Source organism: Neurospora tetraspora, assembly GCF_033439725.1.
Source record: "Neurospora tetraspora strain CBS 560.94 chromosome Unknown B0H65scaffold_7, whole genome shotgun sequence".
Classification (NCBI taxonomy): Eukaryota; Fungi; Ascomycota; class Sordariomycetes; order Sordariales; family Sordariaceae; genus Neurospora; species Neurospora tetraspora.
Genome location: NW_026944389.1, coordinates 1,736,686 through 1,752,353, shown reverse-complemented (window position 1 = coordinate 1,752,353; position 15,668 = coordinate 1,736,686). Strand labels below are relative to the sequence as shown.

The 15,668-nt window shown below is 53.7% G+C and overlaps 6 protein-coding genes across 6 annotated transcripts; 2 read left to right on the top strand and 4 right to left on the bottom strand.

Annotated features, from left to right (window-relative positions):
- The first annotated feature begins 288 nt into the window (after positions 1-288).
- On the top strand, positions 289-2,417 carry B0H65DRAFT_475411 (sensitive to high expression protein 9-like protein, mitochondrial). The gene has a single exon (XM_062827308.1). It carries the CDS (start codon positions 537-539, stop codon positions 2,160-2,162), a length of 1,626 nt encoding a protein of 541 aa, XP_062678463.1. The 5' UTR covers positions 289-536; the 3' UTR covers positions 2,163-2,417.
- Positions 2,418-3,534: 1,117 nt separating this feature from the next.
- B0H65DRAFT_290247 (uncharacterized protein) lies at positions 3,535-5,826 on the bottom strand. Its single transcript, XM_062822999.1, has 3 exons — positions 5,012-5,826; positions 3,866-4,958; positions 3,535-3,796 (listed from the first exon to the last, which is right to left on the bottom strand). Exons 1-3 carry the CDS (start codon positions 5,703-5,705, stop codon positions 3,742-3,744), a joined length of 1,842 nt encoding a protein of 613 aa, XP_062678462.1. The 5' UTR covers positions 5,706-5,826; the 3' UTR covers positions 3,535-3,741.
- B0H65DRAFT_290257 (HR1 rho-binding repeat-containing protein) lies at positions 5,827-6,979 on the bottom strand. The gene is made up of 3 exons (XM_062823000.1): positions 6,383-6,979; positions 6,055-6,318; positions 5,827-5,979 (listed from the first exon to the last, which is right to left on the bottom strand). Exons 1-3 carry the CDS (start codon positions 6,816-6,818, stop codon positions 5,948-5,950), a joined length of 732 nt encoding a protein of 243 aa, XP_062678461.1. The 5' UTR covers positions 6,819-6,979; the 3' UTR covers positions 5,827-5,947.
- Positions 6,980-8,883: 1,904 nt separating this feature from the next.
- B0H65DRAFT_290178 (acyl-CoA dehydrogenase mitochondrial precursor) lies at positions 8,884-10,534 on the bottom strand. The gene is made up of 2 exons (XM_062822998.1): positions 10,332-10,534; positions 8,884-10,206 (listed from the first exon to the last, which is right to left on the bottom strand). Exons 1-2 carry the CDS (start codon positions 10,421-10,423, stop codon positions 8,997-8,999), a joined length of 1,302 nt encoding a protein of 433 aa, XP_062678460.1. The 5' UTR covers positions 10,424-10,534; the 3' UTR covers positions 8,884-8,996.
- A 793-nt stretch (positions 10,535-11,327) lies between these two features.
- Positions 11,328-12,613, top strand: B0H65DRAFT_475406 (uncharacterized protein). The gene is made up of 3 exons (XM_062827307.1): positions 11,328-11,819; positions 11,963-12,256; positions 12,349-12,613. The coding sequence occupies exons 1-3, from the start codon at positions 11,388-11,390 to the stop codon at positions 12,421-12,423; spliced, it is 801 nt and encodes a 266-aa protein (XP_062678459.1). The 5' UTR covers positions 11,328-11,387; the 3' UTR covers positions 12,424-12,613.
- Positions 12,614-12,726: 113 nt separating this feature from the next.
- Positions 12,727-14,866, bottom strand: B0H65DRAFT_290131 (alpha-1,2 mannosyltransferase KTR1). The gene is made up of 4 exons (XM_062822997.1): positions 14,548-14,866; positions 13,556-14,458; positions 13,207-13,495; positions 12,727-13,143 (listed from the first exon to the last, which is right to left on the bottom strand). The coding sequence occupies exons 1-4, from the start codon at positions 14,596-14,598 to the stop codon at positions 13,076-13,078; spliced, it is 1,311 nt and encodes a 436-aa protein (XP_062678458.1). The 5' UTR covers positions 14,599-14,866; the 3' UTR covers positions 12,727-13,075.
- Positions 14,867-15,668: the final 802 nt, after the last annotated feature.

The following is a 15,668-nucleotide window of genomic DNA, read 5'->3' as shown; positions in this document are numbered from 1 at the left end:
TTCCGGACGAGGGGTGTATCACGTCGACTTGGGCCCCTTGGTCATCGTCAACGACGAGGGATTCAGGGGCTTTGTTTTGGTCGTGATACCCAAACGGGGATAGTCCCTGAGTGCTAAAAGGAAGAAAGGGTTAGGGTTGTCTGATGACGTTATTCTCAACTCCAACGTGCAAGGCGGTGAGGGGGCTTAAGGGGATATCGGACGGCAGAATAGCCGGCTTGGTGGGGCCGATTGGGTGGACTTGGGATGGAATTGGAAGAAAGTGGGATTGACCAGTTGGAATTGGCTCGACAGCTCCCCTCCTCCGGCTGCCGGTTCCTCCTCAAGTTGCCGGCAATTCCCCCAAGTCCCAAGTCCCAAGTCGCGCGATTGCTGGCACCACTCGACCGCATCCAACCGCCGACGACGTCCACCTTCGACAACAGCTCCGACAGCAACACTCGCTCGTTGCAACTGACCCAGATCTCTCCTCTTCCCCGCCGTCTGGTCTGGGTTCGGTCACCCACTCTCTCTTTAACTCTCTCATACAAATCATAATGTCTTCCACCACAGCTATCCGGCTAGCTGTGCGCCCTTCCTCGTGGAGGGGCACCGGCGCATTATCATCCGGTCGTCCTCTCTCCCAATTCGCTCCCGTACCACGAAGACCGATAAACCCCTCGATATGCATGCGCCAGGGCACCCTCCGCCTCTCCATTCGCGACGGCCGACTTTTCTTCTCGACCCAACCTCCCAAAGACACCACCGAGAATAAGGACAACAAGGAGACCGAGTCCTCCAATGTCTTCTTCATGCCACCACCTCCCCAGGCCCAAGCCGAGGCGTCGCCTTCAGAGTCGGCAAAAGAAGACACCACCGCCGATGCCACCAAGCCCGAAACAGAAAGACCAACAGCTGCTTCCGAGTCCGAGACGTCCAAGTCTCCCGAGTCCGAGCCCACCACCTCCGCTAGCGACAGCGCCGCCAACCCGTCCGAATCGGCTTCAGAAACCACCACCGAAAACGGCAACAATGACCCAACCCAACCCGAACTCCCCTCGCGCACCGAAGCCCACCGCGCCCGCCTCGCCGCCCGCTTCTCCACCATAATGGACAACTTCCAGACCCGTCTCCTGACCGCCACCCAAACCCTCAACGACCTGACCGGCTACAGCGCCATTGAGCAAATCAAGCGGCAAAACGCCGAGCTGGAAGTCGCCCACGGACAAGCCCAATCCCGCTTGCGCGACGCCCGACACAATTACAAGAGTCTCACCATGCACCGCGCCTCGACGCAGCGCGAGGTGACCACCCTGCTCGCGCGCAAGGACACATGGAACCCGCTTGATCTCGAGCGGTTCACCAGTCTGTACAGATTGGATCACGAATTAGAAGCGCAAGTGGCGCAAGCGGCGCAGGAGTTAACCGAGGCTGAAACCGAAGAGTCGCGACTCTCCGCCGACTTGAACGCCGGCATCTTAAAACGGTACCACGAGGAACAAATCTGGAGCGATAGAATCCGGCGGCAGTCGACGTGGGGCACGTGGGGACTGATGGGGGTGAACGTGCTGTTGTTTCTGGTATTGCAGTTCGTTGCCGAGCCGTGGCGAAGGAAGAGGTTGATGAAGGGGATCGCCGAAAACGAAAAGGGGGTGATTGACGAGGTCAGACATGAGTTGGGACAGGTGCGGCAGGCGCTGGAGGCGAGTGGGTTGAGGGAGATGGCGCATTTGACGAGGTTGATGGAGCAGGAAAGGGAGATTCAGGCGTTGGCTTCTACTTCTTCTTCTTCTGGTTCCTCCTCCACTTCTACCACCTCCTCAGGAACTGCTGCTGAAACAGAAGAAGGAGAAATGGATCTAGCAGCCGAGTTCATAGCCGCTGCCGCCGAGGAGGCTGCTGAAGAAGCAGCACAACACCAACAACAAATACCAGAGACACAAGAAGAGCCCCAACCAGCACCACTAACATGGAAGCAAACCGCCCAGAAATGGCAACAAACGCTCTCTGATCCTCAACAGATCAAGGCCGCCGTCGTGGACCTCTACAGCGACAGGAGGATAGACGTCAAGATGCGGGACGTGTCGCTGCTGGCGCTGGAGAGCGCGGCGACGGGTGCGGCGGTGGTTGCTAGCGTTGCGTTTTTCGTTTTGAGGAGTGGTGTAGGTAGCGGGAAGGCTTGATTTGATTTGATCTGATGTGATTTTTTCGATCAAGTATTCTAGAGCTTTTTGGCGGGCGGGTTTTCATGTTTTGCTAGATAAAATTGGCTGCATTTTGAAGGGAGCAAGGGAGCGGGCGGCTTTTTACTAGAACGCTGGTTTGCTTGGTTGGTTGGTTGCTGATTGTGGTTGTATGTTGTTGTTGTTGTTGTTGTTGTATGATGTTGTGGCGGATGAAAATTATTTTCTTTCTCTTCTTTATCTGTACGTTGTTGATGAACGATGATGATGATCATGTATATAGACAGACATATTTCTTTCTTGTATATATACATAAACAACTCTCACTCATCTTTCGTATATAATTGGTATCTTTAGAAGAAAGAGACTTCGGACAAAAAGCACTGGGGAAGGAGGAATTAGACTAAAAAGGACACAATCTACTACTCATCTAGTGTACAATAATCGTCATCTTCTGACTTCGCACCAGGCACCCGACCGACCCCTTAATAGCAAACTGAACTCTTCCAGAATGGTATCTCAAACAACGCTGACTTCGAGATGTAAGTAAAGACCGGACCAGTGTTTAAAGCGAAAAAAAAGCAACCTTCTCTTTCGTGCGAGTGCGCCGCCACAACTCTCAATTCTTCAACAACTTCCAAACCCCGAACCGAAAGGCTTTCATCATTTCGCTTGTTCTTCTTTCTCTTTCTATAGGATAATAACTAGTGTTCAATAACTATTAGATCTTCTTCCCAACGTTCAACCCAACACCACAACCTTGGTCCCGCCTTGTGGTTCCAATTCTTCTCCTTTTTTATACCATCATCGTCACACTACGTTTCTCGCCGCGCACCCAAGTTTGGTGCGTATTAATCCTCCAACAATACTAGCACACCGCCAATTGACTTGAACAAAAAAAAAAAACGCTTATTTAGTCAAAGTCGGCCGTGTAGGAGAAACCCCTGAACTCTTCCTGCATGGCTTGAGAGAGGACTGTAAAAAACGGGTCAGGTTAGTCATGAGAACGCTGGTATTAGGATTGTGATGTGATAAAACATACCTGACTGAACGGGCGTGAGCACCGGAGTGACACTAGTAAATTCGCTATCGAAGTTGCTCGTATCCGTCGCGCTCTTAATCTGCGGCAGGAAGGGCGGCTGCACACGCTTGTGGTAGATGTCATCCCAGTTGATGTTCCTGAAAAAGGGTTGCGACATGATCTCCTGAGCGTCGGTCGGGCCGCTGCCCAGACGCTGGTCAGGCTCGCGCGTGAGCAGCTTCTGCAGGATCGACACGCTGTCTCTAGGCATGTGGATCGGGTAAAGCGGCTCGTCGGCCAGAATGGCGTCGTAGATTTCGTCCTCGTCTTCACCGCGGAAGGGGGACTGCTGGAGTAGCATCTGGTATATCAGAACGCCAAACGCCCACCAGTCCACAGCGCGGCCGTACTTCTTGTCCAAGAGAATCTCGGGGGCCATGAACTCGGGAGTACCGCAGAAGGTGCTAGTGGTCGAGCCGTACCACATGTCCTCCTTACACAGACCATAGTCTGCAATCTTGATGTGTCCGTCAAGAGTCAAGAGAATGTTATCAAGCTTCAGGTCACGGTAAATGACACCGTTCTCGTGGAAGTACTTGAGTGCCAAACAGACCTCAGCAGCGTAGAACCTAAGCCAGTTAGTTATTGCTGTATTTTCAAAAGACACAAAGGGGCAACTTACTGAGCACGCTTTGTGCCGAACATTCCACGCTGAATGTGCAACATCAAATCACCACCGCTAATGTACTCCATGACGAAGTAGACTCTGGTCTCCGTCTGGAAGCAGGCATGGAGGTTCGTGAGGAAGGGGTGACGTTCGCGGTTGGCAATCAAGAAGACGCGCTTCTCCGACCTGATGCTTTCCACTTCGTCGTTCTCGATGATGAACTCCTTCTTCAACACCTTAATGGCATACAACTTCCGGCTCTTCTTGGTCTCAGCAAGCATGACCTTGCCGAAGTTGCCCTTACCAAGCACAGCGAGGAAGTTGAAATGGTCAAGACCGATTCTCATACCCGTGCCGGGGTCAGTGGCCGATGGCAGCGGCTTCTTAGTCGGAACTGGCACTCCGGAGGCGGACGGTACCACCTGGTTATCATAGGATGGCGCCACAGGCTGAGGCTTGGCAATAGGCGTCTGAGGATTCTGCTGATACATTGGTGAGACCTGCTGGGGTGATTGCTGCTGCTGCTGCTGTTGGGGACGAGCCTGAGGTGGGCTCGAGTAGGCGTCGATATTAGCATAGTCCGCCGGGTTATACTTCCGTTGCTGCGGCGAGCCATGTCCTTGCTGCTGCTGGGCGGAGTACTCGTCGTCCCGAGATTCCGGACGCCCATAGCCGGGAGAACCACCGTAGTTTCCACCAAAGTCGGGTATCGAACCGGCGTGCGAATGCTGAGAGCTATGCTTTGGTGCCATAGCCGCAGCCGCAGCCGCCGAGGCGGTTGTCGAGCTGGTAGAGGTCCTGTCGGGGCCGGCTGGCCTGGGTGTTGTTTGGCTGTACATGAGCTTGGCAGCCTCGGTTGCTTCAGGCGAAGCGATAGACGTATAAGCAGTCGAACCACTATACGTCGATGTCTGAGCAATCGACCCGGACGAGATGGAGGTTTTGCTTCCCGGCCTAAGGGTACGCTCACTCATCGAGGACGCCTTGTCCTTATGAGTCTTCTTCTGCGTTCGCATACCCTCCAAGATCTGGTTGGCGACAGCCATAGACATGCCACAGAAGTCAGGAACAAGATGCACGCATTGCGCGTGGGCTGTAAGAGCACATTCTGTCATAATCGTCAGCATATCGGCCTCCAAAACAGTGGAAAACTAAACATACCTGAGCATTTCCTTGAGTTCTTCTTGGATCCAATTGGTAGCATGTAACCGCAGTGGCAGCACCAGTTGGCGGTAAGGTTGGAGAAAGGAATGAAGCGATGAGGGATGCGGTGATTGATCTTTTCCTCGTCAGGATCAGTCTCGGCATTACTCTTGCTGATACACTTGGTAACAACGCTGGTGTAGCACTTGGTATGGCAAGTGTACTTGCAGTCCTCGCACTGCATACCAGCGGAATACTTGAGGAAATCGCCGCACAGCGCACAGCGCATGATGTTGTAGAACTGCTTCTGGACAAACTTGTGTCCGTACATTTCGTGGACTTCCTCCTTGCGCTGGCGGACGGCACCCTTGCGACCCAGCCTGTCCATGCCCTGAGGACGAGCCCCCTTGATGAAGTTGAAACTGAGGTGGACCTGGCCATAAGGCTCCAGGTTGAACCAACCATCTACTGGCTGTGAAACAACTTGGGATGGCGGAGGCGCCTGGGGTGGGATCATGGTGTTTTGCTCCTGCGATCCAGGGGATGTTGGCGGTGCCGCAAACTGAGGACTCTGGGTGCCCATTGGGAATTGCGGCGGAGGAGCTCTGGAGCCAACGCGGTCCGCCGAAACCCAACCTGCGGACGTCATTTCGGCCTCGATCTTCTTCCGGCGAAGTTCCTCAACGATGTCCGAGATTCGGACCCAGAGCATGGCGATAGGCACGGGATGCTCGCTGGGCTTATCATAAACCGTAAACTCGATTTCGTTCGCCTGGTCGACCGGGAAAGTATGGAATTCGGCTTCCCACCTGTCGTTTCGCGAGGGTCGTGTGCGTGCAACAACTATATCTTCGGCCTTAACAGCGATGAATGTTTCGGGGGAGCGCGCGAAACGACCAAGGGGCGCATGGTCGACATCCTTTACAGCCAAAATACGAATAGAAAGAGTACCGCTCAGGGGTTTCCTAAGGGCTGGCAGGTTGATGCTGTCGTCTATAATTATCCAAAGTTAGCAAAAAGCGTACTTGCGCAAGCAGCATGAGGGCGGGAAGGGATCGTACCATCTGGACCATCAACATCGATGTCGATGTGCAACTCTTCATATCTCTTGAGTGCCTGCTTCAAGAGGACAATCTTTTGTTTACTTTCGACACGCTTGGCGGCAGCGTCAAGCTTGCTCTTCTTATCACCTTCCATCTGGTAGAGCTGTACCATCTTCTCAATGCCCTTTAGGTATTGTTCTTCCACGTTAAGCTTGAACTGAATTTGGGACAGCATCAGCTGGATGCGAGGTCCAAGATGTGGGGTATCGAACTTGATTAGATCTGTAGTACCGTCGTCGTCAGTTAAAAGAAACCTCTATTGGTCCAAGGGACATGTCCAACTTACCGAGCCTCGTATAATTAGGACGCGCCCGCGGAACAGTAGAATCAGGAGGACCACCGGGGTAAGGGCCAGAGGCGGGCATCAGAGGACCGCTGCCCTGACTCTGGTGGGAGCTGTGGCCGCGTCCGCCATCCTTGGTAGGAGGAGAGGGGGCGCCGTGGCCCTCGAAGTCGTCGACGGACTGTCGGTGGGAGCCGGACATTGGGCTGGCACCGAGCGACATGTTGTCGACGCCATGGCCGAGTCTCCTCATCTGCAGTTCGCGCAGCTTCTCCTCGAAGAACTCGAGATTCCTCCTCCCTTCGCGCATCTGGGTGTCGAGCTTGGAGCGGACCTGCTCATTGTTTGTCTGCTGGCGCATGGCCTGCGCAGCATTGATCAGAGCCTTTTCGCGCTCGATCTTCTTGGAAATGTCGTGGACCTTGTCTTCGTCGTTCATGGTGGCGGTGTTGGGCCCGGCGGACCGATGGCGACGCTGGGAGATGGATTACTTAAAGGTAAAGATGCTCCTGGCAATACTAATGTCTGACGGTGACGGTGTCGGTGTCGGTGTCGGCAGCGGGAGAGCGGGGGGAGAGAGAGAGAGAGGGAGGACGACGGGATGGGATCCGGAAGACTAAAATGCTGCTGGCATGCCAGTATGACGATGCAACGGATGCGTCGTGGTGGTTGTTGATGGACGGTTGAGCACTTCCTAAGTGGAAGGCGAGGCGAGCCAAGGCAAGGCAGCGAGGACGGATAAGGAGGTCCAAGGAGGGATGGATGGAGGTCGAGGGTAGGCACACTACACTTTATAAGGTAGACACTGAATGGAGTGCTGCACTGCTGGACCTAGGTAGAGGTAGTGGCGGCGGGCAGCAGTTAGCATTACTCGTCAGTGCCTTTCCGACTGAAGCTTCAAGGTGCAAAGGCTCGAGAATCAAAAGATGTCGTCGTCACAACCTGTTGATATGGACCAGACGAAAAGCTGCTACAGGAGAAAAGTTACCGTACCTATGTCGGAATAGAGGTGGCAGCAGATAGCAGGTAGAGAGAGGACGATGCTAACGATGGCGGGGTTTTGTGTTTCGCATAGGTTTGGCGGCGGCGGCCCTTGTCGTGATTCGAGGAGCCAAACAGCCAGCCAGACGGGAGACGACGATGCCTGGCACTGCACACACTCTGGGCGGTCGATGTACGCACAGGCACCTGTTCGGGCAAAGGCGGGCGGCGGGATGGCGGGATTGGGGGGGAAAGAGCAGAGGTCCTTGTTAGTGTGGTCAGTCCCCTTTGAAGAGGCGGGGATCGCGTGGTTTTGATCCAACACTTTGTTGACTTGTTCCCAGTCAGGTACCTCGCCTGCTATCTTTGTGTGTTCCTCCCTTTTACAACATTATTCCCGCCATCACAAGAACAATGAAAAATGCCTGGAGGTATCCCAAAGTCGTTAGCGGTTAGGGTACCGAACTACTTAGTCCAACAGTCACAGTTTGTTCTTCAAATTCACGCGCGGCATGCCCAGGGGTGGTTCTTGGAAACTAACAAAATCTACGATAGCCTCGTCTTGGCATCATTTTTCAACAGCAACAGCGTGACCCTCTCGGAATGGAACCCTTTTGTTTGTCTCACACAGCTCACACACACTCTGTTGGGCAGCCACGGGCAAAGACGACCCGAACGAGGAGATGGGCACACTCCTCTACACAAAAATACACCGTCCACTCTGCTGATACCGTAGGACTGTTGAACAGGTGGTGCAGGCAGGGCACTGGTAGGACTTCCACACTTGGGACATGGGATTGGGAGCCCGAGACCGAGTGGAGGGCTGTGATTGGGCAGCCGAATCACACTTTGGGGACTTTGATCACGTAGTTGACTTCTTTCTTTCTTTGATTGAATCGAACTCACATGCTAACCGACTGGGCCCAAAGAGTTCTAATGTGCAATCATTCAGGCAACGTCAACGGCGACTTGCGACGGAGGAGGCAATCCCCATTCGGACAGGAAAGGCGGTCACGGCGTGTCCATCCATGTCTTGGGTTCGTGTGAAAAGAAATAAGGGTTAGGGTTATGCTGAAGATAGTCGACGCCGAACTCGTACTACTAGATGATGACAAGTTCAAACATAAAGAAACTCGTCAACTCTTCAAACCTTCACTTCCATCCCGCCGGGTTCTTTCTGGGTTATCCTCGAATCAATACATTCTGGAGACTGGTTACGTGCGTCAAGAGCATGCCAGCGTCCGTAGGCACACACATGCAGGACGAGTGGCAGCATACCCGCACCAAGGAAGTGCTTGTTGCGTGTTGACGGCTGATGGCAGCATGATGGATGTGGGCTACCAACATGATCATTCGGTTCTTCACGGCTCCCCCCAAGCCGATATCGGCAACTTTCATCATGTACATTAAAGAAGAACTGAAGAGAGTCAGATAAGAAGAAACCAGCGGGAATGAGTAACCAAAAAAAATAGCTTGCTGAACATTTCTAGATCATGACACAAGGTGCTTCCTGCCCTTTTTGAAACTCGGCATCCCCTTAACTCCATGATATCCTAACCAATATGTACATGCACATCCTTCCTTATATAATAACTACTACCAAAACACACATCGACTGTCAAACCGCCCGGGCATCTTAAGCAGTGTACTGCTTCTGAAGAGTCTTGGCAATGGTGTTGAGCTGGATGTTGCTGGTACCCTCGTAAATGGCACCAATCTTGCTATCACGGAAGAACTTCTCGGCAAGGCCCTCACGGACGAAGCCCATGCCGCCCATCCACTCGACAGCGAGGCCGGAGACGCGGCCGGCGACCTGGGAAGCGTATAGCTTGGCCATGGCGGCGTCCATGACGAAATCCTCGCCGGCCTCCTTCTTGCGGGCGGCGTTGTAGACGAGGGCGCGCGCGGCGGCGATCTCGGTGTACGACTGGGCGATCTGGTGCTGCATGCCCTGGAACTCGCCGACGAGCTGGCCGAACTGCTTGCGGTCGTTCCACACGTACTTGACCGCGTTCTCCCACGCGCCGAGCGCGAGACCGGTCATCTGGGCGCCGATGCCGATGCGGCCCTCGTTGAGGATGCCGATGGCGTACTTGTAGCCCTCGCCGACCTTGCCGAGGAGGTTCTCCTTGGGGACCTCGACGTCGTCGAAGTTGAGGACGCAGGTGCTGGAGGCCTTGATGCCGAGCTTCTTCTCCTTCTTGGCGATGCTGAAGCCCTTCATGCCCTTCTCGACGATGAAGGCGGTGATGCCGCGGTAGCCCTTGCTGGGGTCGATGTTAGCGAAAACGATGAAGAAGTCGGCCTCCATGCTGTTGGTGATCCACATCTTGCTGCCGTTGATCTTGTAGCCGTGCTCGGTCTCGACAGCGCGGGTGGCGAGGGCGAAGGCATCAGAGCCGGAAACGGGCTCGGACAAGCAGAAGGAGCCGACGGTGTTGGTGGCCAGCTTGGGGAGGTACTTCTTCTTGAGCGCCTCGCTGCCCCAGCGGATGACGGCGGTGTTGACGAGGGTGTTGTGGACATCGACCATGACGGATACCGAGGGGTCGACGCGGGCGAGCTCCTCAATACCAACAATGGCGGCGGTGAAGTTCATGCCGGCACCGCCATACTCCTCAGGAATCTCAACACCCATGATACCCTGCTCGAAAAGCTGCTCGACAATGGAGGGGTCCATGGCCTCGGCCTCATCCATGTCGCGGACCTTGGAGAGAATGACATCGTTGGCGAACTTCTGGACAGTCTCGGCCATGGCGGTCTCAACCTCGGAGAAGTGGGTGATGGGGGTTGGCGGCAGGTCGGTAATGTCCCGGCGAGGGGAGGTGGTTGAAAGAGTGCGAGCGCTATGTCGGGAAACCAAGTATCAGCATCTGGCGCCCTGTCTTCCTGTGTTTCTCTGCTCCCTCCCTCTTTAAGCCCATCTCTTTTGGAGATCAGACCAGACATGAGATGAAACGTCAAAACTCACCATTGGACGACAGGAGTCCTGGAAAGTCTGGGAGCGGAAACAGCCTGAGCCCTGCGGACGGCGGGACGGAGAACCCTAGTGAACGACTTCATTTTGTCTGATGTATGTGTATGTTGTGATTATAGAACCGACCGAAAACCTGGCGCGAGTTGCTGTCTAAGAAGGACGAAGAAGACAGAAAAAAGGGAAGAAAAAAGGCGGAAAGGGTATCAATTGCTTGGGGGGAGGGGAATTGGGGGTGTGATGCAACAAGCTTCGGGTTCTTATATAAGTCGTGGCACACGGTACAGCTGACACTAACGACTAGATGAAAGATGTACCTACGTAGCTCCGCAACCCCGAGTCAGGATGATCCACGGAGCATTGGATGGAAGACAACAATAACAGCCAGGGTCCAAGACAAGGTGAAGAGAGTCCCATTTCCTCTTGATATTTGCATAGTAATACGCACATCTGTCACTATGCATCTTCGTACAGAACAGATCATTACCGCAGAATCCACGCGGTACCCAAAAGGAGATGTGTACACCTTGATAGCAGGATACCTACGGGCAAGCGGGACAAGAGCTCTCTCTCTCTCCCTCTCTCTTCAGAAATTCAAAAAGCCAAGCCAGCGGGTAACAATGGTCAATGGCATTGGCCGGCACACGGCCGATATGCTGTGGACAGCTGGGACAAGTGTCTCCCCCTCTGCCGAGGTAAGCTCTCCACCATTCACAAAGCTCCGTGTCTAGCAGTCATTTTCCCCACACAAAGATTTCCTTGGCCGGGGTAAACGGTGGCCACGACAGGGATGGATTCGGGGGAGAGCAAATGGGGAGAAAACGGGGGGGAGGGGCATTTGTCTCTCGATGATGGACCTTGATGGTGGGCGCCGGGCGGTGACCATTGTTGCTGGATCGTGGATCGTGGATCGAGGACGAGAAGAAAAAAAAGAGCCAGACAAATGAAACGGCGAGGTTCCAATGAACGAGTTCGATGCAACGAAACGGAGAATGGAAAACAGCCATGTGACTGTCACGGCTAACCGATGATTGCCGCACGCGAGCTTACATAATGCCATTCCCCCAAGTACACAGTAGGGGTACGTACCTTCTTGGCTCTTCTTATCTCCACGTGCACAAACCCGTGACTCAAAAAAGTTCCCACTGGTACCGCCCGCCGCCGCCGGGCCTGCCGTGCGCCTGCCGGGCCTGGAAGGGGACCGCTATCCCGTACCGCGTGTTGCGCGCCGCGACCGACCGACCGAACTTAACGATTTCGGAGCCGGGTTCGTTCGTTGTTCATCCATCAGATCCACAAGATCACAAGATGGCGACGACCTTCTTGCGGAACTTGTTTTCGCAGGCTGCGCAGCCGTCGCTGCTGCTACGGCGGCCGCTGATGCCATCGTCCTCTTCCATTGTCCCTCAACTTCCTATCGCTGCTGCTGCTCGGTTGTTCTCCAGCACTCCGGCGCAGAATGCCACTCTTAACCAGGTCATGAGGGTAAGTTAAGTTGAAGCCATCCCCAACCGGCATACATATCCACCATGACCACTACCACCACCCACCGTCATCATCCTTTTGCGTTCCAATAGCTCCAACAATCGCTAACCAAATCTTCTTCTCTTCTCTTCCCACAAAAACAGGGCTGCCGCAAACCCCAACGCGCCCGCCACGCCGTCTCCCCGGCCCTATCGTCCATCAAGTCGCCCGCGCTCAAGGGCGTGTGCGTCAAAGTCGGCATCACGCGTCCCAAGAAGCCCAACTCGGGCGAGCGCAAGACGGCGCGTGTCCGCCTGTCCACGGGAAAAGTCATCACGGCCTACATCCCCGGCGAGGGCCACAACATTTCGCAGCACAGTGTTGTGCTTGTCCGCGGAGGCAGAGCCCAGGATTGTCCTGGTGTGAGGTATCATCTTGTTAGAGGTGCTTTGGATTTGGTAAGTTCAGTTCGGCTTCTGGCTTCTGTGGGTTAATTAAGGGCGCACGCAGATAGTGGGAGCAAGTTATACTAATATTTTGATAAAAATAGGCCGGTGTTGGTTCTCGTATGTCTAGTCGCAGTAAATACGGTACCAAGAAGCCCAAGAAGGCCTCTGTTGGTTAAGCAGCTAGCTAGCCACAAAGAGAGCAAAATTGAGATGATACCCCCTGGTCACAGAGCAGTAGGATGATGAATGATGTGAGATGAGTGTCGTGGGAAAGTGGTTAAGCTTCATGCTCCCAGTTCATTATTCCGCATTCTAGACTATCAAGTGTCCGTGTACTATAAGGAAAATAAAAAGTGTACAACAGGATATCGCTGTTCATATCTCTCGTGGTGCGAGTGTCGAATTTATGGCCGACTTCGAGATTCTACAGTACCGAAGACGAGACAACGGATCGAGTGACATCTTCAGGGAAGGACAGAGACCTGACCAAATGATTTGCTGACAAGTTCGTTTTTAATGCCTAGCAACTCCCCACAGTGGTAGCGACATACTCCTAAGGGATTGTTACATACTTCCCTTGACGCTCCTCTCGACCCATACCCATCAGAACATTGAGAAAACACAACTTCGTTTTTGCCTAACCTTTCCCATTTATACGTCCCATGTTTCTAGGCTATTGGGTTATATCACCATAAGAACGAAAAGGTCATTATAACGATAATACATTCTAGTGGATGTCCGCTTTTGTTTTTGTTTGCGGACCTGTTTCCCCATCATAAAGCCTTAATCCCCACACCTCCCTCATAACTGCCTCTTCCTCGCCTCATTCTAATCCGACTGATCTTGCCAGCCCTCCGGCTTCGGCAGACCATTGAGCTCGTAGTATCTCGAAGTGCCTGAAAGGTGGTTATGGTCAGTAAACGGTCCAGTGAAAGCGTGCAACTACTGGGAAGACTTACAAGAATATCCCTTCCAATCAAAGTTATCCTTGGGGTTGCAGTGGCACTTGCGGTCGAGACGGAACTGCTCTCCGGTGGGGCAGTGGGTGAACGGAACGTGGTAGTAGGCAATGTCGTTGAAGAAGTGAATCTCCTCCTTCTTCAACATCAAGCCGGCGGCAATGGAGTGGACCGGAGCATCGCCCCAACGCTCGTAGAAGAAACCACCGTCCTGATCCAGAGACTCAAAGTAGTCGGTGTAGGCCTTGGAGCGGAGCCAGTTGAGGCTGCCAATCTCGAAGTTGGACCACTGCAGAAATTGTTAGACTAAGCGTGCTGCATGCTGTAGACCGTCGAGGAGGATACTTACAAAGTGACACTTGTTGTAGGTCTTGCCGCCATCGTCACTGAGGAAAGCCATGGAGTTGCCCTCGGCAATGTGCTCGGGGTGGTTCTTGATGAACTTGGTAACGCTGTCCCAGAGGGTCGGGATAGTCTCGAAATACTCGTAAAGGCTGAGCACGAAGCTGTATTTCTTCTTGTTCTCGTGCATGAAGCGGAAAGGATCGTAGTGGATGTCGCAGTGGAACTCGACGCTCGGCTCGACGCGCCAGTAGTAGTCGTAGTTCATCATGAGGGGCTGGCGGAAGAAGAAGCCGGACTCGAAACGGCACATGTGGCGGTAGCTGACGCTGTCACCGTAGATGATCTTGCGCTGTCTCATGTCCTCGCGAACCTTCTTGGCCTTCTCCTGGTCGATGTGCGGCGGGAACGACCAGTGCTCGGTCGGGATCTCGCCATAGTACGTCTTGCCGGAGACAAGGGAGGAGGTAACCTTCTTGAAGGTGTCGTCGAATGGCTTATCGTTAAGGAAGACCCAGTCGTAATTGTAACGGCGGTTGAAGCGGTCCTCGACCGAACGGATCGACTTTGCAATTTCCCAAACATCGGCGTTGCGAGCCAAGGTAACAAAGGTCGCGTTCATGCGAGGGCCACCCTTGACGCCAGACAACTCGTTCCAGCCCGGGTCGTTCGGAGTCATGGCCAACGGGTACTGGGCAGGATCGTAGTCGGCGCCATTGCTCTTGACGGGCGTCTTCTCATCGTGGGCGGCGTCGGTGGTGCCTCCGGTGGTGCTTCCGGCAGTGCTTCCTGTAGTGCTTCCGGTGGAAGGCTTCGAGTTTCCGGTGGATTGTTGGAATTTGCCGAAGTTATCTTTTAAGGGGGTCACGACGGATGTCGGAGTAGAGATGAAGTAGAGAACGGCAATGACCTAACGTCATGGTCAGTGGGGCACCGGGGAAGCGGACAGGCACCGTCAAACGCAGAGCAAAGAAGGGCATCAGAGATGATCAGACATACAAAAAAGGCAAAGAGGATGTAGCGCACGTAGCGTGCGCTGCCCGCCGCCATTTTGGAAGAATATGGACCAAACCGAACCTAAATAAAAGTTAAGTTTGTTGTGTTGATGGTGTTCCGTCGTGTTCACGGGTCCAGTGGGACAAATGGACAATGGAAGGAAGCGACCCGGATCCCTCGTCGATTGCTGCTGCACGACAACGAAGACTGGAACTTCGGGATCTCGGAGAGATGTCCGAGATGGAACTGTAGGTGGCGTATGGCCTCGGTGGTTGAAAAGGACAAATCAACCAGGAAAGAAGATGGCCAGGCTTGGATCCTGGAAAAGAAGTGAAGTTGAAGGAGGAAGAAGTTGAGGAGCCAAGTGTTGCCCGTTAGCTGTCAGGGTTCGAAGGCTCGGGCGCAGTCTTGCCGGGCAGGACAGCCAGCCCACTGCAGCTTCGTATTGCCTGGTATTGTATGGATAATATGCGGAGGTGTGCCAGGTTATTGGTAGAGGGGTGCCACGTCCGGGCCGCGTATGCAAAGGGGTACCCGGACCGCTGGTTGACCTGTGATGAATGAGGGAGTGAGATCTGGCACTTTTCTAGACTACAATACCCCTGGATACCTTTTCTGATACTTAGAGACTAGGATATTGGTCCTTTTTGCGACAACGATCTCGGAAGGCTTGAAGCACAAACCAAAGATGTCCCGGGATATCAAGTGTTGTTCATGTTTGGACCTCTTCAGTTGGATACGACATCTCCATCATTCCCCTTCCCGTTCCTGATGGTCGCATGCGGCGCATTCCCCTGAGCACCTCAATGTTCGGGAACATTAGGGTGCCCCACAGCTTCGTCGTCACCTGTATCCGCAGGTACCCTATTAATGCGGGCCACGGCGGATCTCGCGTGGCCTTGTTAGTGAGGGACAAAAGCCCCTTGAGAGGTCGTCAACTTCCAGGGGCACTGCCCACGTCCACACTTCACATGTTGCCATGTTGAGGTATGACTGACTAGCTCATACAGGTAGTCTTGATGATATGATCTGCTGCCGGCGTCTTCTTATTGCTCCTCCGAGTTCTTTGCCATGTAATGGCCACGATAAACATGCCTCCTGAAGAAACAGCAAGGAAACACCAC

What these genes read in the sequence shown, in the direction of transcription:
- B0H65DRAFT_290178 (XM_062822998.1), bottom strand. Translation starts at nt 10,423, where the DNA reads ATGAAGTCGTTCACTAGGGTTCTCCGTCCCGCCGTCCGCAGGGCTCAG. An exon ending in AGGACTCCTGTCGTCCAATG is followed by an intron (nt 10,207 to 10,331) that starts GTGAGTTTTGAC and finishes TTCCCGACATAG; the next exon opens with CGCTCGCACTCTTTCAACCA.
- B0H65DRAFT_475411 (XM_062827308.1), top strand. Translation starts at nt 537, where the DNA reads ATGTCTTCCACCACAGCTATCCGGCTAGCTGTGCGCCCTTCCTCGTGG.
- B0H65DRAFT_290257 (XM_062823000.1), bottom strand. Translation starts at nt 6,818, where the DNA reads ATGAACGACGAAGACAAGGTCCACGACATTTCCAAGAAGATCGAGCGC. An exon ending in TCCTAATTATACGAGGCTCG is followed by an intron (nt 6,319 to 6,382) that starts GTAAGTTGGACA and finishes ACGGTACTACAG; the next exon opens with ATCTAATCAAGTTCGATACC. An exon ending in CGATGTTGATGGTCCAGATG is followed by an intron (nt 5,980 to 6,054) that starts GTACGATCCCTT and finishes TATAGACGACAG; the next exon opens with CATCAACCTGCCAGCCCTTA.
- B0H65DRAFT_290247 (XM_062822999.1), bottom strand. Translation starts at nt 5,705, where the DNA reads ATGCTCTGGGTCCGAATCTCGGACATCGTTGAGGAACTTCGCCGGAAG. An exon ending in GAACTCAAGGAAATGCTCAG is followed by an intron (nt 4,959 to 5,011) that starts GTATGTTTAGTT and finishes CGATTATGACAG; the next exon opens with AATGTGCTCTTACAGCCCAC. An exon ending in TTCGGCACAAAGCGTGCTCA is followed by an intron (nt 3,797 to 3,865) that starts GTAAGTTGCCCC and finishes TACGCTGCTGAG; the next exon opens with GTCTGTTTGGCACTCAAGTA.
- B0H65DRAFT_475406 (XM_062827307.1), top strand. Translation starts at nt 11,388, where the DNA reads ATGCCATTCCCCCAAGTACACAGTAGGGGTACGTACCTTCTTGGCTCT. An exon ending in CTCTTAACCAGGTCATGAGG is followed by an intron (nt 11,820 to 11,962) that starts GTAAGTTAAGTT and finishes CCACAAAAACAG; the next exon opens with GGCTGCCGCAAACCCCAACG. An exon ending in TTAGAGGTGCTTTGGATTTG is followed by an intron (nt 12,257 to 12,348) that starts GTAAGTTCAGTT and finishes TGATAAAAATAG; the next exon opens with GCCGGTGTTGGTTCTCGTAT.
- B0H65DRAFT_290131 (XM_062822997.1), bottom strand. Translation starts at nt 14,598, where the DNA reads ATGGCGGCGGGCAGCGCACGCTACGTGCGCTACATCCTCTTTGCCTTT. An exon ending in CCTACAACAAGTGTCACTTT is followed by an intron (nt 13,496 to 13,555) that starts GTAAGTATCCTC and finishes CAATTTCTGCAG; the next exon opens with TGGTCCAACTTCGAGATTGG. An exon ending in TGATTGGAAGGGATATTCTT is followed by an intron (nt 13,144 to 13,206) that starts GTAAGTCTTCCC and finishes ACCACCTTTCAG; the next exon opens with GCACTTCGAGATACTACGAG.